General features: G+C 41.6%; 1 protein-coding gene across 1 annotated transcript in view; it reads right to left on the bottom strand.

The window, feature by feature from the left end:
* The window catches only part of nlgn4xa (neuroligin 4 X-linked a), a 40039-nt gene extending 23164 nt beyond the window's left edge, over positions 1-16875 (bottom strand). Inside the window, exons 1-3 of the mRNA XM_047031584.1 lie at positions 16573-16875; positions 11953-12658; positions 1632-1784 (exon numbers count right to left, since the gene is read on the bottom strand). Coding sequence (XP_046887540.1) covers positions 1632-1784; positions 11953-12418 — 619 coding nt within the window. The 5' untranslated portion in view covers positions 12419-12658; positions 16573-16875. The remainder of the gene's footprint in view (positions 1-1631; positions 1785-11952; positions 12659-16572) is intronic.
* Between the last annotated feature and the right edge of the window lie 7869 nt (positions 16876-24744).

The raw sequence follows: 24744 nt of genomic DNA on the forward strand, positions 1-24744 counted from the left end.
TAATCGTGACTCGTGAAAAATGAACAAATCAATACGTACAACAGGCGTTGTATGAGATCTAATCTGACCATGACTTCAATAAGAACTGCTGTACTGTCTGTGAATTCTGTCCTGTAATCGTGTGACAGGAGCCCATCCTGCAGATATGGTGGGGGAAACAGATAAAGGAAAGGACTGAGTGTCTGAGAACCATTAACACCTTGCTCTTTATCTGGGCAGAGGCCTGGCCTAGGCCTAGATGTGTGTTGTGGCTGAATGTGAAGCTCCCAATCTGGGAGGAAGGTGGCAGAGCCCCCCCACCCCCACATCAGCACAGCCAAACAGCTCATCATTCTCCCCTGGATTCTCCCTCCTAGATGAACATTGTCAGAGAAGCTGAGTGCTACACACTTAACGAGGCCTTCCATGCTCTCTATCTTTTTTTTTTTTTTTTTTCTCTTCTTCCTTCCTGTCTCTGCATTGCACACTTTTTCCAAACACCTTTTCCCCCTGGCTCTAATGTATCTAAATATAGTAAAAGAGGGTGTGCAGACAGCTCAGCCTTATAACAAATGATAAGCAGAGCGGAGCCAAGTGGTAGAGTGTGAATATGAATTCATGGACTAGCTTATTGGCTGTGTAGCATATCCCATGGTTTTAGACTGTACCAGGCTGCTGACACATTGAACTGTGCTCCTGAAGTCCAGAATATCTCCACCCCACATGACTCCAATTCTCAGTTGTTCCTACTTCTATTACCTTCTAACATATCTCTGGAAAACTGTTTATTATAAGACAGTAAATGTGTCTAATTTGAGTATAAGATTTAAAGACCCAAATGAGCTCTGTGATATCGGTATAAATCTTTTTATTAGCTAAACAAGTCTGTGTTTTTGCATATGTCAGTACCATTTCCTATTTCTATTCATCAAATGTCCTGTATTCCTTTCATTCATATTCTGGTCATGTCTTCATTGTGATTTGGGTGTGGCCTCTGAGAAAAATGAATGGATACAGATAATTCAATAAGGAACTGCATTTTATTCTAAGGTAAATTTAACTGCTTTAACTATACAGCACAGTTTAAAAACTTTTAATATGAAAAAAGACTAAATATATATTTCAGAGGCCAATTTAGCTCGCAAATAGTTTCTTAGCTAACACTGGGAAAGTTCACATTGCAGACAGTTCCAAATTTCTTCTGACTCTGTCGAATATTGTTGTTTGTTTCCAGATGATCGATACTCATATCCTAAATATTCCTGTGTCATCATGACAGATATTCTAATTTAGTCTGTGAACCCCCTGCTGAAGCATAATCTTCAGTGGGACCCAAGATTGTCAACTCAATATTTCTAATTCAATATACATAGCTAAATCTCTAGCTGTGCAATATCAGTTGAAGAACCCTGAATTGCATTTATAAACCTTGTTTCCAAGAATAACCATCCACCAAATACAAAGTGCGGCAGACAATTTACACCTAAATTAATTTAAATATTTTAAACCCTTTGGTAAAGAATTACAAGCATATCCCACGACTGCAGGACGGAGCTATGGCACACCACTAAAACAAAGTGGACCTTTCAGATCAAGATTCCACCAAAGCAAAATGTATGGTTGGTGGGTAAGAGATATGAAGACGTACATACCTAGCACCCCAAGTCTGTAGTTGATGGTGATGACAATGACATTGCCGTAGCTAGCCAGGATGCTGCCGTCTATCATGTTCCCTGTCCCTTCCATGTAGGATCCGCCGTGGATGTAGACCATGACTGGTTTCAGTCCATTCTCGTCATGGATGTCTACAAGAGAAAGTAAAAACATTAGTTCCTACCTAGCTACCAGCAGCAGTCTGACAATAATATGAGAAGGAGCCAATTCCCTTCCATACAAGACTCTTGGACATTTTCATAATCAGTCAAATGTAATACAGTGATCAATGTCTGAACACAAGTAAATCAGATTAACCTTCTCACGTTGTCTCACCTTACAGGAAATCAATGTGTTCATAATTTGTGTGAAATCAATGTTAACGCTTTGCACAGCCATACACACTGAATGGTCATACAAGTTTCGTACAATCCGAAAATGCAAAAGGAAAGGAATTCATGCGTTTGAAATTAGTCATTATGTAGAGTTCATGGAGAAGAAGAAATCGCACACTGTTACCATAAACATTCCCTTTGACAGAATCCCAGCTCTCTCCCTTACTTCTGTCTCGGTGTCTGTTTCACCTCGTCTGCATTTTTAGTCAAATCACAATAACACACGCAGAGTGCTCCAATTAGGCAGGATGAACAACCCTTTTTTCGTGGCTCTCCAGTGATAAAGCCTGGTGATTAGTACATGTGTAGGTGGTGATTATAAATTAGGGAGGAGGGGGTTGGAGGGAACAGTGAGAGGGTGGGGGGGGGGGGGTTGCTTGTGCATGCAAGAAGATGGGAGATAACCTTCCGCAACAAACCGACTGGTACAATACATCAGCCTACAGCAGAGCCAGCCTCATTAAGGTATTGTCTTTATTGACTTTAAGTTGGAGTCCTTTGGGTCTAGAACTCCAAAGCTCAGCACTTGTATTTGACCTGGAGATATGAAAACAAGGAGGCCAGTAACCAATGAAATGGGCAGATGCATTCTTTTGTCTTCTTCCAAGTCAAAAGAAAACAAAATGCCAAAAGGTGATTCGCACACTGGTGCAATGAGTCTACCAGAAAACTGTACCTACAGACTGCCCAGTCTGAACAGCTGAGCCAGCCCCATGATCCACATCCACATCAACATGACTTCCTGGAACCCTTTCAAATGTCACAGAGCATCGGCCGAGGGGAGCACGGTCCGCAGAGCTGGAGAGCCAGCCAGCGCAGACAGCCGTGTGAGAGGAGGCTGCACGGCAGCACGCCAGGAGAGGCCTTTGCATACGTAATGCAGTGTGTCCATACTGTAGCAGCAGCACGTCAACGCGTGGACCCGTCTCTGGCCTTCCACAGCGCTCTGATGCATGTGGCTCGTATTTAACTGATGGCCGCGCTGTACCCGCGCTGAGTATTGGCTTCTGTTGCACCTGCCTATGCCTGCGGCGGGGGTGGGGGGTTGGGGTGATGTCTGTCTGGCTCCTGATGGGCTGGCAGACATTGGCTGCGTCAAAACTGGGCTGTGTGTGTGTGTTTGACTCTCCTCCTCCACCAATGAAACTCCGCAAAAAACAGGGAGCGCAAAACAACCCATGGTGGCAGGTTATTAATCTCTGCTGTGCTCTGAGTGGAAGCCCAGTGATCGCTAATGCGAATGCATCTATTTCACGACTTCTCACCGGCACCGCGCCCTCTCCTGTGAGAGCTCAGGCTGTGTGAGGCAAGGGCAGGCGTCATGACCCTCATCACTATTACTGTTCCTGTGACTGGCAGTTCACTCTTCACAAATACTAGGTTCTTCCACAGATGAAGGAGGGGGGGGGGGGGGGGGGGGGGGGGTAACCAGCTCATGCTGAACGAATTGAACGAGTGCTCTCACCGTGCCATGGTTCGTACTTCAACTCATAATTAGGAGCAGCTGAACTGAGAGGAAAATTCCATGCACATAAAAATGGGCCAAGTGCTATAAAGTTGTCTGCTTTTCTAACAGATTTGCATCTGAGGCTCTTTGCAGGCTGGGAGTTGGGCAGGCACTACATCAGACCCAGAGGCAAATTCACTGTCATTCTCCATCTCTTTTGGTGTAGCCGCTGTGGTGACGGGGGAGGAGGGGGCTGGGGGGAGGGGGACAGTGGGGGGGGCAGTTAGGGGCACTTTGAGCCAGCGAAAAGATGCTGCAGATGTAGAAGAATGTTTTATCTTCTTGGAGCTGAGGTTCATCTAAGGGCAGTGTGTTTCAATCCTGTCACTGCTTAGCACTTAAAACCAGAGAAATAAAATAGTTTCACAAGAGCTCCTCTCCTTTTGCCTCGCTTTGTGTCTCTATTGAGGGTCTCGGGCTAAGGATAAGTCTATGAACCGGAATAGATCTGGGTCTAGGGGTAGGGCTAGGGCTGGATCTAACACTAGGAAAGGGAATGGGTCTGTCTAGATCTAGGTCTGGAGCTAGGGATAGGTCTGGTACTAGGACTGGGGCATGGACTAGAAACATGTCTGGGGTTGTGACTGGGATTGGGACTGGGGCTGCCTGGGTGACTCTGCAATGAGCACAGCGCGGACATTCATCACTGCCATGCCGAGCCTGGAGGATAATGTATTCCTTCGTGAACCAAGCAGCGGTGCACACATTACTCATCTTTATATGGAGTGAGAAGGGGGGAGAGGGGGAGGCAGAAAGGGGGAGGGGGGGGGGGGTCATGTGAATTTTCCATTGGTTTCAGCATTTTCAAGTGTTAGTTGGAGGGATGGAGATGACAGTTAATGACCATGCGGGGCAGAGTGAGCTCCCCTCCCATCTCCCCCCACCCCCCATCCCCAGACAGGATGGAACTTGTCACCCTTCCTGTTCAATAGAATGCTGTGACACAATGGCCACAGCCACCAGCAGGGACTCTCAGGTCTCTGTGTGGCTCTGGGCAAAGCAGGGGACCTGTCAGATGGAAACACAGCAACTGGAGAAAGAGACTGTGTTGCCGAGCTTAACGTCAAAAATATTCATTAGTATTTCTGCTGTACTGTACATGGTTCTGCTGCACACCCTATAACATGCTTATCCATGCTGTCAATTTCAAGAAGAGAGAGAATTAATTTGAATAAATCTAAAGGAGCATTTCAAATAATGCCCTGGCTCTCATTCCAGAGATATAATTAAATAGGAAAAAATATTTGTCACATATTTTACAACTTTCTCAATGCGTTTCCTAAGGGCACACAGTGGTTTCAATAGATTTCCTTTAAAAACTTTCAAAAGAAAGGGAGTTTTCCTAGAGCGTGCCTTTTTATTTCTCCGAGCACGGAGTGAGCAGGATTTGAAGGAGACCTCCGCAGTGCTGAGGGAGGGTTCGGTCTGCAGCACACACACTCTATGGCACAGGTAGAACCTTGGAGGGGGGGGGGAGCCATTCATCCACACTGCAGATGTTCAAACAGTCAGTGTGCATCGATCCTCTGTGCACACTGGTGTAGACCACAGCAGGGTCGGGCCCAGGGAAATCAACAGTGCTTAAAGAAGAGGATTTATCCCCCCCATCAGAGCGCCTACAGTATTGTGAATCTCAGAAGTGTGCGAACACATGGAAGTGTATGCGTAGAGAGGAGGTACTGTAGTGTTCCTTCTAGAGCTATTGATAGACTGATGACACATACAGTGCCCTCCAAAAGTATTGGAACAGTGAGGGGAATTCCTTTATTTTTGCTGTAGACTGAAAACATTTGGGCTTGACATCAAATAATGAACGTGAGACCAGAGATCAACGTTTCAGCTTTTATTTCCAGGTATTTACATCAGGATCTGATGCACAACTAAGAAAATATCACATTTTGTTTGAATCCACCCATTTGTCATGTGATCAAAAGTATTGGAACAGATATACTTAAAACATATTTAAGTGAATAAGACTTAATATTTAGTTGCAAATCCTTTGCTTTCAATAACTGCAGCAAGTCTGTGACCCATTGACGTCACCAAACTTTTGCATTCTTCCTTTTTGATGCTTTCCCAGGCTTTCACTGCAGCCTCTTTCAGTTGTTGTTTGTTTTGTGGGGTTCCTCCCTTCAGTCTCCTCTTAAGCAGGTAAAATGCATGCTCTATAGGGTTTAAGTCTGGAGATTGACTTGGCCAGTCTAATACCTTCCATTTCTTGCCCCTGATGAACTCCTTTGTTGTTTTGGCAGTGTGTTTTGGGTCGTTATCTTGCTGCATGATGAAGGCTCTGCCAATCAGTTTGGTTGCATCTTTCCTTAAATTGGCAGACAAAATGTTTCTGTAGACTTCCAAGTTCATTTTGCTGCTGCCATCATGTGTTACATCCTCAATGAAGATTAATGAGCCCGTCCCAGAAGAAGCCATGCAAGCCCAAGCCATGACATTACCTCCACCGTGTTTCACAGATGAGCTTGTGTGTTTGGGATCATGAGCAGTTCCTTTCTTTCTCCAAACTTTAGCCTTTCCATCACTTTGGTAAAAGTTAATCTTTGTCTCATCAGTCCATAAAACTTTGTCCCAGAATTTTTGAGGTTCATCTCTGTACTTTTTGGCAAATTCCAGCCTGGCCTTCCTATTCTTCTTGCTAATGAGTGGTTTGCATCTTCTGGTGTAGCCCTTGTACTTTTGTTCATGAAGTCTTCTGCGAACAGTAGATAGTGATACCTTCACTCCTGCCATCTGGAGGTTGTTGCTGATCTCACTAACAGTTGTTTTAGGGTCTTTCTTTACAGCTCTCACAATGTTTCTGTCATCAACTGCTGATGTTTTCCTTGGTCTACCTGTTCGACGTCTGTTACTTAGTACACCAGTAGTTTTCTTCTTCTTCAGGACATTCCAAATGGTTGTACTGGCTATGGCCAATGTTTCTGCAATGGCTCTGATTGATTTTCCATCTTCTCTAAGACTCACAATTGCTTGTTTTTCACCCAAAGACAGCGCTCTGGTTTTCATGTTGTTTTCACCTCTGAATACAGTCTGCATAGACAAAACCTATCTTACCCAATCTGAACCTGAGTGTAGACATTCAGTGGTATTTATTGATTGAATAATGTATGTAATAGGACACACCTGGGCAACAAAACACACCTGTCAGTCACATGTTCCAATACTTTTGCTCACGTGACAAATGGGTGGGTTCGAACAAAAAGGTGATATTTTCTAATTTGGGCATCAGATCCTGATGTAAATACCTGGAAATAAAAGCTGAAACGTTGATCTCTGGTTTCACATTCATCGTTTGATGTCAAGCCCAAATGTTTTCAGTCTACAGCAAAAATAAAGGAATTGGCCTCACTGTTCCAATACTTTTGGAGGGCACTGTACAAGGTGAACACGAGAAATACAGACCCAAAAATGCATTTTAAACTAGGAAGTTGTTAGATTCACACTTCCTGTTACATGGTTGAAAATAAGGTGTTTCAATTCCTGAAAGAAGGAAGAACAATCAAAAAGGTATACAGTGTATCCAGTATGTTTTGTGAATTAATTTGCATATCCCTTCAATAACACAGGGCCAGAGGAAGGCAATTTGGATTTGTACAACATTATGGTGAAAAAAGCCTGGATGAAGCCCAATGGGTTACAATGGGGTGAAATGTCTGCACATTTTAATAAGAGACTGCTATTCTTTGTAGTGCCAAAAATATCACTGCTTGTTCTGGACCTCGGTTTTAATCCCCACAAGACAAAATGATGATGGACTCACTCTTTTCCCTGGGCCTTTTTTCTACTGTCTGTGCCCCTGCCTCGAGGGATACTCTTTAAAGTCATTTTGCTATTTGGTTAATACCATGCATGAGAACAAGCTGTTAATATAGCAAAAAACGTGACAAAGAGATTTTGACAGAGTTACATATGAACACATTTCCACTGTCAAAACAACATGGGTTAGTGTTCATGCTTCACGGAGCGATGACAGAAACAAAGGGGAAACATGACTGTTTAATAGTTTCTCTGAGGAGGCGAGAGGGGAGACATGCAGAGTTCCATTTGAACATCTTTCAGTTTGCAGGTGGGGGGTGGATGGTGGAGGGAGGTTTCTAGGAAATAGTGTGCCTCATTCCCATTTAGAGGTGCCCTTTCACATGGGATAAGTCCCTCTGAATCACTCCAAATCATGTAGGTCTCCAAAGAGGAAAGAGGTTGATCAAAAATGAAGAGCCCAAGGTGTGCATTGGTCTGCACTTCAAGGGGTAGAAAAAAGAGGGAGTGGAACAAAAACGAAATCATTGCGAGTTGTCTTTTGTCATGCACGAGAATCAGGCTTTTCTTTTGTCAAAAAGGAAAAAAAAGACAGAAAAATACCTTCTTCTTCTCCACCGTCATTATTGTGGAATTCTGCACGTTGACGGTTTGAGTTGGCTCCTACGGTTGACAACAGGAGAAAAGTAGAGGGGGGTAAGGGGAAACAGATTTCAAAAAACAGTAACTGTGATCGAAAATGATAAAAATGCATTAAAAACTTGGGGTTGTGTTGGAGAAGGGGGAAAAATATTAAGTAAGTGAGTAGTCTCACCAATAGTTGGTGTGATAAAATGGCTTTTTCCAGCCACAACCCATGAGCACCTCCATAAACACAGCAATAGAGTAATGGATGGAACAATACTTTACTAAGGGATATGGATCCTGGTCATTGTCACACACACCAGTACTGCACATCATGCGAGGACATTCACTCAGCCACACGGGTGGCTATCATCAATAGAACAATCAATAGTGTACATGCAGAGAGAACACATGGAACAACCAGGCATATCTGAATATATGAACTATCTCAAATTGTATATTTCACTTCCCACTTAAACAGAAAGTGGCCTTTGTACCAGCTGAAAAGATTATCCTCATGATGTAAAGGCTTAGGCCAGGGCTTCTCTCAATGTCATTTGATTGGGGTCTCGCAATAGTATTATCATTACAAGCTCATTCTTTTACATGATTAGCCTTCTGCTGGTCTGACAAAAACCCAGTTGTTGCTAGTCAAAGCTCACCTATCTCATAATCAGATTTAATGAAACACGAAAGTTGACCCTTCTGCCCCAGGACAATCATTATCATCAGTAACACTGCAAGTGTTGGATGAAAAGTCTGCAGAACAAGACTGTTTAAGCAAGAATTTCGCAGCCACTTTGATATCCGATATGCATTCTATCACACAGGCTATTGTTTTCCCTTTCAATGAAGCAAATGTAAATATCTGTTGCCATTGTGCTTGCTTGTCTGGTATATCTCTGATGTTAATCCACAAGCTGGCTGGTACAGTACATCATTGGGAATATGCCTTGTTACACATAGTGTAGAAGGCAGGGGTTGAATGGACACACAATGATGGCCTGTTCCACAGTGAGGGACCCCAAGCTGTACAAACAAAAGAAAGTGGTGTGTCAGTTTGACGCACCAAGGCTTAAAGTCCTACATCTGTCCGGCACACACATAGACACTCAAACACACTCACACACACACATAGGCATACGCAGTAACCTTTTAGATGGGAACAACACAACCAACATCCTGACAGTTAAAATGAAGAATTCACCTACATAATACAGGGCTTTAACTGGCCCTGTTAACCTCAAGGCTACTCTCAAATTCACTGAAACAACAGGCAGTTACACACACTGTACTGGAAGTAGTAGTCTGGAACTAGCTCTACTGTTTTCATATTCATATTGTGTGCTTTCTCTCTCTCTCTCTCTCTCTCTCTCTCTCTCTCTCTCTCTCTCTCTCTCTCGCTCTCTCTCTCTCTCTCTCTCTCTCTCTCTCTCTCTCTCTCTCTCTCTCTCTCTCTCTCTCTCTCTCTCTCTCTCTCTCTCTTGCTCTCTCTCTCTTTCTTTTTCTCATCCTCTATAACACGGCTGACTGCAATACCATCAGACTGATGCCGAACTCTGGATCTGACAAGATGAAAGACTCTGGTGTCACTGTTTGACTGGAGTTCCTATTGCCTTTGAAAAGCAGAGGGGAAACTGAGAGCCAGTGGTCTAACCAAGGTCCGCGTTGACACGTTCATGTAGCGTCTCTTGACCTGGCCCTGAGACATTTCTCCTTGCCTCTCCATGCATACGACTGGCTGTCAAAAACACAGACTTTTCAGAAAAGGACAGGCAACTTATCGCTCCGGCACTTTTGAGATGCCATTGGCAGTTCACTTACACTGAAAGTGATGTCCAGAGAATACAGGTCTTACACAAGCACTGCAATTATTCCTCAAGATGCTACTTGGGAAAGGTGAAAATAAACAACTGTCACTCAGGCCCTAAAACACTTATTATAATTATTTTTCTGTTCGTAAAAGTTTTATAAATAGAAAAGTCATGGATTTAGGAGTTTTTCAGCTTAGTAGGTTTACATCTTGGTACAAATATGGTACCAACATACAATTCTCAAGTCACATGAAAAGTGAGGACAGCTATCAATACCAGCAATGCCCTTGTAGATCATCATTATTATTATAAACATGTAACAGCCAAGTGCTTGTCAAATGATACAATTAATTGCACTTTGTGCATAAATAAAGGGGTTATTATCTGTAGTTTGGGATGATGAGGGATTTTAAGGTAGTGCTGATTTATATTTTGCTCTAATAGTTGAGAGAATACATGTGGAAAATATGAATGATTAGAAACAGAGACTGGGCCAAAGAAGTATTGTCATCTCAACTAGACAGCCCCAGGATGTTACCTATTCACTCCGATTACTTGACAATAAAGCTGGTTACCACCTTTCTTCCCAGTCAACAGGATTGCAGAGACAGATAAAACCAGCTCTGGTTCTGGCCCCAGCAGTAATATTCACATATTCACGCACTCATACGCACATGCACACATACACAAATGCACACATACACACATGCACACATACACACTGCAGCCTTTTGTTCACAGACACACCTAAAGGTGAAGAGGCTCAAACAACACACAATAGCAAGATCTAACACCCTACGCACAAGCCACCTCAGCCCTGGCATTCATGACCACAATCCTAAAGGGGTACAACAGAACTTCATATTAGGACTGTATCGGGTAGTAGATTTTCTTTTCTGCTTAAATCAGACTACAATGAAAGCACTCTCCTAATCTGTCACCCCACTTGAGGAGCAAAACTATAAATCCCTCTCTGATCCTCTGCTTGCCGGATATTTCCACATTACATTGGATTTGAAAAGACCAATTCTGAGGGCATGTAAGGATGATGGGCAGAATGGCAAAAAGAAAAAGAGTGTCAAAGAGAAAGAGAGATAGAGAGAGGGTGAAGTGAGACAGATAGACATACTGAGACAGAGTGAGAAAGAGGGAGGCCCATTGACCAAACCATGTCATAGCCTAAAGTAAAAAATATAAATACTTTTAAAATGTTCATATAAAGTATGTTACGCAGAATGGATTGAACTTGACTTGCCTATTCACTATTGTCCTCAACATATTGTTTTTTTCAAAGAAATAAGCCTTTCTCTGCTTATTTTCTTCGTTTGAAAAAGGAGGGGAAGAAAATTGCTATTTTGTTTTTAAGGACTACAGTAGCCTACTGTGTCTTTTGCATGATTATTTACCTATTAAACACAAAATGACAAACTACAATTCTAACTAGAAAAACTATTGATTGTTAGAGGTCACATCATCCACTTTGAATTCACCTGCAACTGTGAATTCGAAAGAAAAGAAAAATAAAGCAAATCCATTTTCCTCCATGTATTTGCTCTTGGGAGATCTCTAAACTTTAACATGTAACTGTGCATGCTGACTAAGATTTTCAGATAAACTCTCTTCAGTGTTCTTAAAACAAACATGTTCTCAAAAGCTCTGACTTACTTTAGCAAAGAGAGAGTTCAACTTCTGTCAGAAGCACAGGTGAACCCTCAAAGAGTGTGTTGTTACTCCTAAAACAGCGCCTTAGGGCAGACCAACCCACTTTACCAATTGTATCCTTTTTTTATCATTCTCTGATAGTAGGCCAAGGCTGATAAGTGCAGTTCATTTGTGGTCCTGTATGTGTCAAGTCAAAAAAGGTCATGGGTGTTCACTCAAATGGCGCCTTTGCAGTGCAGCAAATGCACAGGGAGAAAGCCTTACCACTCTGGAGAACACTATCAAAAGCTTCTCGCACAAAGCAACAGAAAATATATATTTGTTTTACTGTAGTGTACCTGATAGTCCACATTTACTTCAAACTCTGACCTTCAGCCATAAATCTAGGTGGCCTTTAGAAGTTATGCTCTTTGAGCAGCTGTACTGTAACTCGCCTTGACAAAGTGATACACCGAGACCAAGCCTGAGTGCTTGAGAACAGGCCTGCAAATCATGCAGAAAAAAACAAATGCACTGATCAGGTAAAGACCATGGTTAACAAAGGGTGACATACCATCCTCGGTGGGGACATAGATGTTTAGGTAAAGGCAGTCTTCGTTTTGGTCCTGCACGTAGTTTACCACTGTATCCAGGTTGGCGGTGAACCACACAGGCAGCATATCATTGAGTAAAGACCGGTCCTCCAGGAACTGAGGACAGACAGGAGCAAATTGGGTAGCATTCCTGATTCCGGGCCAGGATGTGGGTGGCTCGGGAGGCTGGAAGCGTCTCTCCCCTGTGGGAGCTAACGCATAGGGGATTCCCAGGTACTGCTCCACGGGTCCAAGGATGTCATTGGGCAAAGATTGCTTTAAACCCCGCAGCTTCCCGTAATTCGTGATGACAACAGGGTGTTGCTGGGCCTGAGCCACGGCCAGCCACACAGATGCAAGACCAACCCAGAGGAGCAGAGGCTTGACCCTGGCCATCCCGCAGGCCGAGGCGGAAGACATCCATGAGGCTGCTCCTGGTCTAGACATGCTCCTGCTGCAGTCGGCCACGCAGGATGTTGCGGTTATGGTCCTCTCCCCCGACCGTGCAGCCCAGATGAAGCCCTCCTCCTCCTCAAGCCGCCACGTACAGATGACAGACAGGGCCCCAGCCAATCAGAGCAGTTTTGTCAGTGCCCCCCATCCTAAGAGAATAAGTGGGAATTGTGGTTGATCTTTGTTTTCCCCACCAACCTCTGACACAGAGCTGGTCCTACTTGATTGGATATCCTGCAGGAAAGACAAAATCATAGAGTAAACATCAGTTAATCCCCTGTAAACTATCAAGTCTGAATCCGTATTAAGTCGGTTTCTGAGCACTGATTAAAATTGAACTATCCTGATGAGGAGTCCTAATTCACAAAAGGTGCAAGAAATTGTGTGTACTTTACCAGAAATAGCACCCAATGTTTGTGTTTGAACAACCATTGAGTAACATTTGAAGAGATTGTTTTGTTCATGTGAAAATCAAAGGATTTCATTAACTAACACATTACAAACTTTAGGGAACAGACAGCACCATTTAACTTGTCTAAAATACCGTACTTTAACCATATCATAACATACCCAAAGACAAAAGGGTTTGCACACACAAACACCACAATTGTGCAAATGTTTGTTAATGCATAATTTCTAATTTAGTATTTGAAATCTAGATGTCAAGTAGGCACATCTAATTAGGATCATGTTAACAATTTTCAATGTGGTGTATCTACTGTAACTCTCCTTTTAGCAGAGAGAGATGGCACTCGATAGTGTTCAGAGTTCAGTGATGATCTGAGAAGCTCACTGGAGGGTAAAGTGTGAAGCAACATTGATGCTCTATGGAACAGAGCCTGGTTGAAAGCATCTCCAATAGAACCAATGTGCCCTCTATACAATTCACCTTAACAGTGGTCTAAAAGGACAAAGCCAGCACACTGTAACCAAACAAAATTGGAAAGTGTGTGCATGCGTGGTAATGTGTGAACCTGTGTGTGAGCATGTGTGTCAGGAGTCAGATGGCTGAGCGGTTAGAGAATCAGGCTAGTAATCAGAAGGACGCTGGTTTGATTCCCGGCTGTGCCAAATTACATTGTGTCCTTGGGCAAGGCACTTCACCCTACTTGCCTCGGGGGAACTTACTGTATGTCGCTCCGGATAAGAGCGTCTGCTAGATGTAAACAATGTAACAACAATGTAAGTGTTCTAAGATTCAATGACACTCTTCAGTACAACTGTCCCAGTTTTACCTTCAGAAACATTTACCTCATTTGACAATTTTGAGTCAATCTGACTTTACCCAATGCTACAGTAGCATCCTGTCCAAACGGAGTCATTACTAGAAAAGCATTAACAAATGTGTTTTGCTTTTACAAAACAATTGCAAATGATCAAGAAGCACTACCAGTAAATGGCTAGTAAATATGAAATATGAAACAGAGTATCTGGTTAGTGAGGTAAGGTATGATGGCTACCTGATAGTTAATTTAAGTCTATTCTACTAGAAGGGCATTACAACAGCAATTATAAAGGATACATAAAAGATTGATGATACATTATTTAATATTTAAGATTGAACTTTTAGAAACCGGCTCTTGCATCAAACCAGATGGCCCTTTTCTTGCAACAGATCATTCAATTTCCCTAGGAGCATGCGCCATTCCGCGCAGTCAGACTTGGGAGGACGGTGAATGGTTGGAGGAATCTCATGCCTGGCTGGTCAAATCAGAGATGTTAATTAATTACCTTCTCATTTGACAAGTGTTGCATGCGTGACACTAAAAGTGATGGGTGTCTCATATGAAATCTCATGCCTATGACAAAATGCCTTAAGCACTGTATCTAAACTCAATGAATGGGAGATGGATAGACGGCAGCTGATATGGTTGAGTGCACTCAAAATGGAGGGAAAAGAGCACTTGCCTTGACAACAGGATCAGGTCAACTCTACAGCTAGACATGCACCCATACGTGTAAAGTGATGAGGTAGTCTATATTCAGGCAGATCACATTGAAACATTGCAGTCTATCCCGTATGTTCTACTTTCTAGTAACATGGAGCAAGGATCGGAGAGATGTGGAGATGAGAGATTGTGGGATACTATTCTCCCTCTCGGAAAGATTATAAGAGATAAGTCGCCTGAATTTCAATGAAGGCTGCATAAATCATTTGCATTATAATTGTCAGAAAATATCTGGTTGAGGGAGCTCTTTCCTGCTATGTAAAGTCAATGGAACACACCTCGATCTCTTAAGTCTACAGACAAACAGTGGGATAGAACATTGAAAACATTAGCCTGAACTTAGCATGACCTTCACATGATCCACAGACCGTGTGTGCTTTCTACACATAGGACTTTACTTTATCTTAACTGGGTTTTCCAAGACAGCCATAGAGACAAGAGCAAGAAAGATCAACCATAGACTTGGAAGAGGCCCTTGACAGCCTGTAGAGAAGTATTCATTATAAGGTGGCAATGTTCACACAAAGATAACGTCAATGAATGACACTGCAGACTGCTGAAATGGTGCGTGGGGGTGGGGTGGGGGGGGGGGTGTGGGGGTGGGCTTAGATTGACATTGAAAGAAACATTTGAAAAGAAAGCAGATAAAAGACACAGCAGCATTATAAGAACTTTAGATCACAACAGGTACAGGCTTTTGTAGACTAATCCTCAGGGTCGGTTTTCACAGTGTGACATATTAATGGATGACTTCCCGATTTCTTACTCACTACAGCACTTGCAATGCAATTTAACCCTTTGTTGTTCATTCTACAAGTGTGTTTCATGTTTTTCAGCACAAACGGCTGATGGATTGACATTCATCAGCCTCACAATCCAACACAATTAATGATTAAAAATTAAGATTCTTGTGCTCTATTTGTAAGTAGCCTATGTGGTATGAGATCTGATGTCCAGCACAATTGGGATACATGCAATATGGTTTATGGAATATTGAAAGTGAAGCCGAATGTTTGTTTTGCAATCTGAGGACAATCTTTGTAATATTGTAGGGTGCAGTTGTGTGATTTTTTGTGCATCATGACAAAGTTGTGCCTACTATTTATCATTAGATGCGTGCTGCTGAATTTTAATTTATCTTCTGAGGTTGTCTACGTCTACACGGTTTCAGAATTCTTAAGATTATCCCCTAACATGTCAAAACGACTCTGTGCCACTATGCTTGGAAACAGCGTAATATCGACATTTGGATGAAAGATGCCTTGCAAGCGTCATGGTACCATTAAAAAGCATAGACATAGCCATAACTGCAACATCAAATATTACGCGTCAGTTTAATATCACTAAATAATTTCACTTCATGAATATTCCAACATACGATGTGCGTCTACTTTCCTAAAAAGGCATTTCAGATATCTAGAGTACCATCTTGTGGCTTGCTGCTGAATTCGTTGGCAAAGTGCGTAGATGAAGCTGCAGTCTACGTTGTGGGCTACCCCAAACCTCACGAAAGGTATCGGTATGTTTGCAAACATGCTTTTATATTTCAGTACAATCACATTACAGTGAGTGTATAGTTTGCAGCTTCAGATATTTGAAGTTTGACGGTCCACCCAGTAGACTGAGGCAACCCTGGTCGTAAAGTTGGTCTGGGCTGTTGCTTCAGTTAGGCTAGATACAATTGCAAGTATTGGTTTCGTTTAGGGATTTTTTTTATCGGTCAGCAATGGCAATGAATCATTATATGGTGGAAATATTTAAGATGCGTAAAGCCACGAGCTTTAAGCGACTAATATGACATGTCATTTTCACGTTGTATTTTCTTTCGCGACCATTCAAACGCTTGCCTTTTCGATGGAGTTCAAACGTAGAACACTGCACACCTACTTTACGTGAACAAACACATACTATACTTATTTATAGTGCGTAAACATACCTATAGGCTACCAAATGGCTTGTCATGTTAAGTTATATATTTACTGGATATTGATAAACAAGATTCCGAAAACAGATTGTGAACGCACTTTACAAAATTCCCATTGCAACTGTAGCTTAATGCTTCACTAAAATGTCTGCAGCGCGCGTCCGGACAAGCCATCTAACGGGAGTGTCGCCAGTTAACTGGCAGAAATAAAAATGATGCTCCATACCTACTTGGTTTGAGAGAATTAAAAAAACATTATGATAAGTAAGACTTACCGTTTTCTGTATGAAAACTCAATGAATCGTTCCTTTAGTCCTGACTTTGATCTAGTAAACCACCACCACACATACGGAAATATTAAAACTCCATGTAGGCTTCTGTATTGAAAATCCCAATGTAGCGCAGTCCAGATAAAATAAGACAAACTCAAGGTCCTGTGTTTGGAAAAGGGATGCGCGGTTCATCAGTTGTTAATGATGGTAGGTTTTAGCACTACACACCAAGGTAAGTGAGGAATCGGAGAGGCACTGTAAATTGTGTTGAATCTAATTGCCTTCATAGGGAGAAAGCAGGAGGGAGCGGGCACTGAACATGAGATTAGGAATAAACCCTGCTTGCACCAGTAGATCTCTCTCTCTCTCTCTCTCTCTCTCTCTCTCTCTCTCTCTCTCTCTCTCTCTCTCTCTCTCTCTCTCTCTCTCTCTCTCTCTCTCTCTCTCTCTCTCTCTCTCCAGCTTTCTATTGGACTAGGCTGAGTGAAATTTACAAAGCCTGCAGCCAATGGATTGCCGCATTCTCTCCATCACCCTTAACCAGCTGCCAGTGTGTGCCAGTTTTCGCATGGAATTGGATGGGACAGGAGCGTGAGGAACAATTTTCACACCGGCTTTCTGACACCTGTAATACAATGTTTAGAGAATATTCCACTTTATGATAAGACGCGTGTAGATGATTATCGGGGTAAAAATTAATTGTAGTTGCCCACTATCCATATTTCGTTTCACTATAGTTTTTGGGATAATTGTTTGGTCTGGTTTAGGGGTTGTGTGTTTTTTTAATATTTGATTCCATTTTTATTCTGTTTTGGGGGGTATGAGAAACTGAATCTGATTGCTAGATACTGTAAACATACATATTCTGTATTTCATGCAGATCTTGAGACTGAGAAACAGTGCCACAAGTTTCTCGCAGTTCTATGAGTTAACACAAATAAAGTCTTATTTGTCAATTCAAAAGTACATTATAATACTCATCCTGCTGATCTGTACAAACTGAAGATAAAGGTAAGCAGCCCACATTCTTAAATGTTAGCTTTTATCATTTCTACAGTGAACAAAGTATAGTCACAAGTATTCATCTAATCCCTGAAGTGTACCATCCCCTTTGAAAGGGCAGTCTGGCTGCATAGATACACACATTTAGAAGGAGAAACATTCATTTTGCATTAACACGTTAGCATGAATTGTTTGCCAAATCTCAAATGTCTGCTCAGTAATATTCAAACTGAACCATGGCTGTGACCAATTATGTTAGAAAACGTACAGGCATAAGACTTATAAAAGAGGCAACAAACATTATTTTGAATGCCATTCAAGTGCTATCAGGATTGGAGCATATGTTTGCATAACAGAGACACATGCTGAGAGTCACATAATGAATTACCATAAAATACTTGTATTCCAACCTCAGCTCAAATAAATGTTGTCACCCACAGGTTTGTAAGTAGAGACATTCTATAGTGAATGGCAATAGGCCAACACAGAGGTATGCTGTGGTACTGTTGAGTGAACTTCACACAAAGAAACTGAAAAGATAACAGGTTTGAAATTAAAATAACAGATTAAAATATCTATCATTTGCATTATGTTAGACCCTGAAGTGACAGTTATCAATTGTCTCATTGTAGAAATAATTTGTATTTAGCGTAGATTGTACTGGGTTACTCATGTACTATCAGAGCTTTGCTGTAATAGCTTACTTTTCAGTGGAGAATGGCTTTTTTGTTGCAAAAAATACTTTCTTGATTTCTAATTCCTGTTGAGAGATTGAAGCATCCTTTATTACGTAAGTGAATAGAGTGTTTTTCAATAAAAGGAAATGCTTTTGAAAATGATCAAGTTTTAAGAGATGCCAGCTGACTCAACAATGGGAAGGCTTTGAGTGTAAAACCAATCTCCTACCATGAACGTTAATGAGAATTTGAGGAAATTGAGAGCTTTGTAGTTAAAAACTCAAATAGTATAGACAGTTAAAGTGTCCCAATGACAGATACTATTTTAACACTTAAATCTAAAATGTCCATGCCTCCACACAACAGTAAACAATCTGTCATTTAGATTAACTCACTGTGTATGATTTACTTCACTACACAATGGATACATGACCTAAATGATAAACAAGGAATACCCTGCATACCCTCTTTCTCACCAAACCATGGAAATAATTTTGCACATTGATTGAATCTACAGTATAAATTAATTTCCCACATACTGGGACACATTCTCAGTCAGACTCACTGACTTTTAATAAAGGATAGAAGTGGTAGAGAGATAAGAGACACATTACAATACGTCACTGACACACCACATTTTACACAACTACGATGATGACAAAATGTCAGGTACAATGTAATGTAGAAAGAATGGACAAAAGTTGAAGTTGTGACACTGTTTTAACACTTCAGTAGAGAACAGTAAAACAGCCAAGAGAAAAATGGTCCTGCCATATATATGGGAAATTGCCATTCATACTGAGGCTCAGACCCTAAATAAACAATTGTGTACAGCCCTTACCACGGTTTACAACCCTTATCTCGGTTTCAATAATGCTCTCATTATCTTTAAAAGCAACATTTCATTCCCTGTAAAGATTTGTGGTGAGCACAAAGTATTCTTATTTGAAACACCTATGTACAGAACGTCTACATACTAAATACACAATCTAAATCACCAATCTAAATCTGATTCATATCTAAATCTAATTTAAATACACATTGCTAAATAATGTTCACCTCAACTGGTTTCAGACACATATATAGTGTGGATGTGGCTATTTAGAAGCCTTGTCATAACATGAGCATACTCATGCAGGTAAATGTTTGCAATGAGAATGCAGGCAAAATTCTAAAAGGATATAATTCTGTTACTCTAACTGTTATGAGTGTGAAAGCTTGTTTGCAAAGCCCCAGCTTTGATCTCCCCAGGGATAGTTGATACAGTTGTGCCAGTCTCTAATCAGATTTACTTTTAAAAGCTACAGTATGCAGCAAGACAACTAGGTATTACTCCTTCTGCTGTTTTCTAATCATCTAATCTCTGTCTTCTGTACAAGTTAAAGCATATTTATTTGTTCCGAATGTGTACAAAAGTTGTAGCAGTTATGTCTGTGATATGTCTATGTAAAAATGTGTTATTGGATAAACAGTGCACACCACAAACTATTCTCAGGGATACCGAAATGGGAATTGTTTACAGTCTTCGGGTACATACTTGGCTTGATAAATATAAATTCAAAGCTGCTATGAATATTAATGAATCTGTTAAATATTTATGCATGCATGAAAAAATAATCCGTTATTAACTTGTTCTACCCAGATAAATTAACATGGAATATTTTAAAAGAAGAAATTACTCAACAGTTTTCTCTCCGATTATGTTATGCAAATTATACAACTATGGAGCAATGAGTGGCTGAAGCTATGGTAACATTACCAGTTGATCAACCTCCACCCCCCAACCCTCCTCCACCCCCCTCCGCCCAGACGGTGAAACAACCTACAATATGTGATATCTGAAAGAACACAATTTTATTTTTCCAATGAAAAGGGTTTTTCTGTAGTTGTACCTTACCAGATGCAATGCAGGCTGACTCAGACTGAGCTGGAGCCAGGGACATTTGGTATTTGCTCTCCCAGCCACATCCTTCGTCCTTCATTGATCCTCCTGTGATCCTTAAGAGAGGAACAGGAACAGGGATGGTCCCTGGTCTTGAGCGAGCCACATGAGCTTGGATTGATACTGTCCACCAGACCATGGCAACACATCCAAACCATAATGGCAGGTGACAAGCAGCAGCTAATGGCAGAGGTAGTGTCATGTATTAATTTCATTTATACTCATGCGAGGATGCATCCATTAAGGGAGTCTATTGTAAATAATACTCATATAATATAATAATAATAAGCACTCAGAAAGTTCAGACGTTGTCATCTTTTTATCTCAAAAGTAAGCAGCGGAAGCTTCTTTTATTTCAATTGTCTTCTTTCATCTGCTGTATATCTCACATGATTTACAAGATTGTACTTAAGCCTTATGATTACAGTACATGGACACGCCTTTCAAGAACCTGTCAAACCCCTCAAACAATCTAGGAGGCAGCAGTGATGTGGTGCCCAGATGATTTAATAAAGTTCCCAGCCTTTCTCGAATGGCTTGCGGCCAGATTATGTTGATCCCTGATCTATACATGTAACTCAGTGGGGGAAATTCCTCTATTCTGTGGGTGATTATGCAGTATTTATCCCAGCTCATTTGACAAGGAGGCCCTTCATCAATCATGGACTGTGAAAAAGGCTTTTCGTTCTCAACAAAAAAACTAGTCTGAAACGTTCATGAGACTATTGACCATGCATTTGTACAGCTCAAGTAGCAGAGCAAAATGACTGTTTTCTCTTTTGTCGCATGATGGGAAACCCCTCGGTTATTATCAATCCTACTGAAATGTCTCCCAGCATTGAAGCGTACTGAGCTTCAAGGATATTGTAACGCTCCAATTGTACTTTTGTCTTTTACCTCACTTGGTCAGTTGCCAGTGTACTGTATGTCGCTCTTCCGTCAGTTTGTTGGGGCCCCCAGCCAGTTCTTGGTTGTAGAAAGCCTGTACCCTAAGGTGTCTTTGCTTGTCTTAGTTTTACTGTAGAACACATGGGCCTTTTTCACACCTATAGAATGTCAATAGGAGCAGTCATATAAGCCATTCATTGACTCTTTTCATCGTGCTCATATATACCAGGAGGTTTTTCCCTATATCTGCTCAGGTGACCTTAAAATAATCCCCTGAATACAACAGCTGTCATTAGCCACATAACAGCAGCCCATTCAGTTTACCTTAAACAATTTATCTTTGCCCAAGCTAATTCTAAGAAGCATCAGAGCTTTCAGTGGCAAACCATTCAACAAACTTTATTTTTCCATTTACTAAAAAGGTTACTTGCTGATATAAATGTCTGCCATGTTTTGTTAGCAATTTTAGAAAGAAATATAAAAATGATCAGAACCTAGCATGGTGACATTTCACAAAAATAAAGTGTCCTATTGTATATACTTATGAAAAGATCAATAACTGTATAGTGTTCCCTGACAGACCAGGGACACAGACAGTGTACACTGATAATGGTTATGCATGCAAATTATGGTGTTAAGATTGGTGCTTTCATAAAATACAATGCAAGTTTGTGTATTTATCTGTTTGCCTAGAGCTATCTGCAAGCTGATTTGTTGAAGCCTATTTTTGGTTGGTATCATGGGATTTCCAAATGTTATAGTGTTGCATTAGCTAGCTAACAGCCAATTATTTATTTACTTCTTTCATTTTTTGTAAACACCAATGAGCACAAACAAACCAGACTGTGGACTGAAATACGTTTATTGCATGTCTCATCTCTTTTTGGATAAGTTATGCTGGAAATGTCTCAGACTGTTTCTATAATTTAGACCATGTTCAATGCTAATGAATCCAAGACACTCGGTTATAATTTTAACAATTGTGGGAATTTCCCATTACCTTTCCAGTGATTCAAGACAGGACTGAACCTCCCGTAAATCTCAGATTTATAAAAATAGCCTCAACACATCAATACATACACATTCAGCACTCAAGAAAGTATGTTTTCCTCCTAAATGTTTTATTTATAACGGATATAATATATCAAGGTACCCACAGTAAATTCAGGCTACACCTAGATTGATCAATACATATTTAATACCACCATAGACAACCAAAGATATCTTGTTGGTCAACTGACAAAAATAAAGTATTTGGCTATCTTAAATGAAAGAAGACTGACAGATATTAAGAAGAAGTCAAAACTAGGTTCGGAAGGGACACACAATACAAACCATGTGCCATGCACCTCAATAGACACAGCAAAGCCACATTGACACAGCATAGCTCTTCCGTGGTGATTCTGTAAAACCCACATTACACCATTTCTTACACAATAACCACTTTAAACCCAAAAACGCCTACATGTAAAAATTCACGGGGGACAAATTCTTTAAATAATGTATTCTTAATACAAGGGGCGGGTTGTGTGCGAAATCTAGTATTACCAATTGCGTGCAGAAAGAAAAATTAAGCTCTTCCAAAGTTGCAATTTCCCACTAAAAAATTCCCAAGTGCATCCTCCCAGTTCTAGCTATTATTGTTGTTTGACAATGACGGGTCACATTGTAGAATGAGACGCTCTGTGATCCAGACAGCCACAGGCCCCTTAACCCGCCATCTGAGTCATACTAGACAGACTGCAAGAGCCTTAACATGCAACAGCCTTTCGCTCCCCATGCGACTGGAATGCAGTCCTGGCCCACTTCTCCTGTCGTGAAAGCGTTTACGGCGCCAGCACCCAGAGACGACATGCATAAAACAAGGCTGAGCCCCAGAGGCTAGTGTGTGGACGGACGCACAGACGCAGAAAATCTACTGACATAGGAAACCTTTTATAAAACGAGAGGGAAGGCAACACTGATGGACACTCTCAGAAGGTTGTAAAGGGGTCACTGCTGCAGGACGTTGTTGCTACAACTGAGGATTTGATAAAGAACTTTAATGGGCTGTTTCGTTGTGCATTCCTCATCATGTACAGTCACATTTGTCGCGAGTTTAGCTGACTTCTTCAAGTTGTCAACTGAATGAAGCTGTTAGTTTTAGTGCACGGGCTACATAGTTACCGTGGTGATATCTAGGAGTGTCCGAGACGTGGGATGGCTAGCCTTATCTCCTCTTATGATGCATAGCAAAAAGCACATCGGTGAGACCACGAATCACAGTGCAATGTTCAGGCTGTTGAATCCATGGGACATTTTCTTGGAATGACTTGATGAGTTTTGGTTCAGATCGATACACCCACCACCTGCAATCCATCTGTAATGTGTTGCTAACTCCATCCCTCACGCTCAAACCCATGTGTCTCCCAAACTGTGCAGTGTCTCCAGGAGAGAGCTCTGGCTCGCTGAAGGGGTTATAACTTCCTCTGCGACACAGTATGGGGAGGGAGGAGGGAGGAGAGTGCAGTCCACCAGGGTTCCAAGGGCTCTTCGTTAAAAAGCTATCTGCGCCCTGTAATCGATGTGTGTATCAATGTCTCTGAGATTACACCCCACGTTTAGTCAGGGTTTACAGTGTCTCATCGTTGTAGCAACAGCTCCCATATGTGTTTAATTACACTGTGGAGATGTGGTTGCCAGGTTAGATTTCATGTTACAGTGGGAACAGAAAACAGCAGTAACACCATGAATGACTAGGTAAAGACATATATTATGACATGAAAAAGGTGTAGAAAGTTTGTTATCAATAGCAAATATTGAGTGGCAAATGCATGTCTCCATTGTGCTATGCAAGGAGGCGACCTTGCATTGTCCAACACTGTTGCCAAACAGCAGTCTAGCTGTTTAGAGAAGCTATCACTTCAATGAGATCTTGCTGAGGTGACACGTAAACTAAGATAGGCACAACTTCTTTCACCCCAAGGGAGGTGATGCATTGATGTAGACAAACAAACCTGAGGGCAAAGCAAGTGTAGGCAACCTCTCCTTTAATGTCAATTAACAAAGTGACTCAAAATAAGCTGGCAGGCACGCTCTGTTACTTATGTTAATGACACACTTGAGTGGCGAATCGGATCTTTCCTCTCCATCAGACATTGTCTCACAAAGAGACTCTTCATAAACCCAAAACAACCTATATTCCTTCATATTAATAATAAGGAAGACATTTTGTGTCAATTCACCAGAACAATTCAACACAGAATATGCGGAACTCTCTGTGTTTGTGTAAATCAAGGGAGCGTGCGAGTTTTGATTGATTTATCACATAAGACATCAGGGTTGGAGGTTAAATTAGGTATTGAACCAGCCTCGGGCTAATATCATCTGTTTAACTGGGCCTGAGTAGACAGACTGGGGTAGTTTCATAAATCACTATATGATCACTTTGGAGCCAGTCCTTCAAAGGCATTACTCTGTCTTGCCTCAGTGGAAGATCAGAGGGAGAGACCCACCAAAGAAGGTCTACAGACAGGCACCCTCCAGCTGCAGCCTGGGTTAGGGGTTCATCCCTGGTAAACACAGCCCCCCATGGGAACAGGAGTTCAACTGAGCCTAGAAGAAGCTAAGAAGAACAACTTTCAATTCAGCGTGCTTCTTGGTATTCCATCCCACAAACATGAAGTT

The sequence above is a fragment of the Hypomesus transpacificus genome, chromosome 12 (assembly GCF_021917145.1).
Source record: "Hypomesus transpacificus isolate Combined female chromosome 12, fHypTra1, whole genome shotgun sequence".
In the NCBI taxonomy this organism is placed as follows: Eukaryota; Metazoa; Chordata; class Actinopteri; order Osmeriformes; family Osmeridae; genus Hypomesus; species Hypomesus transpacificus.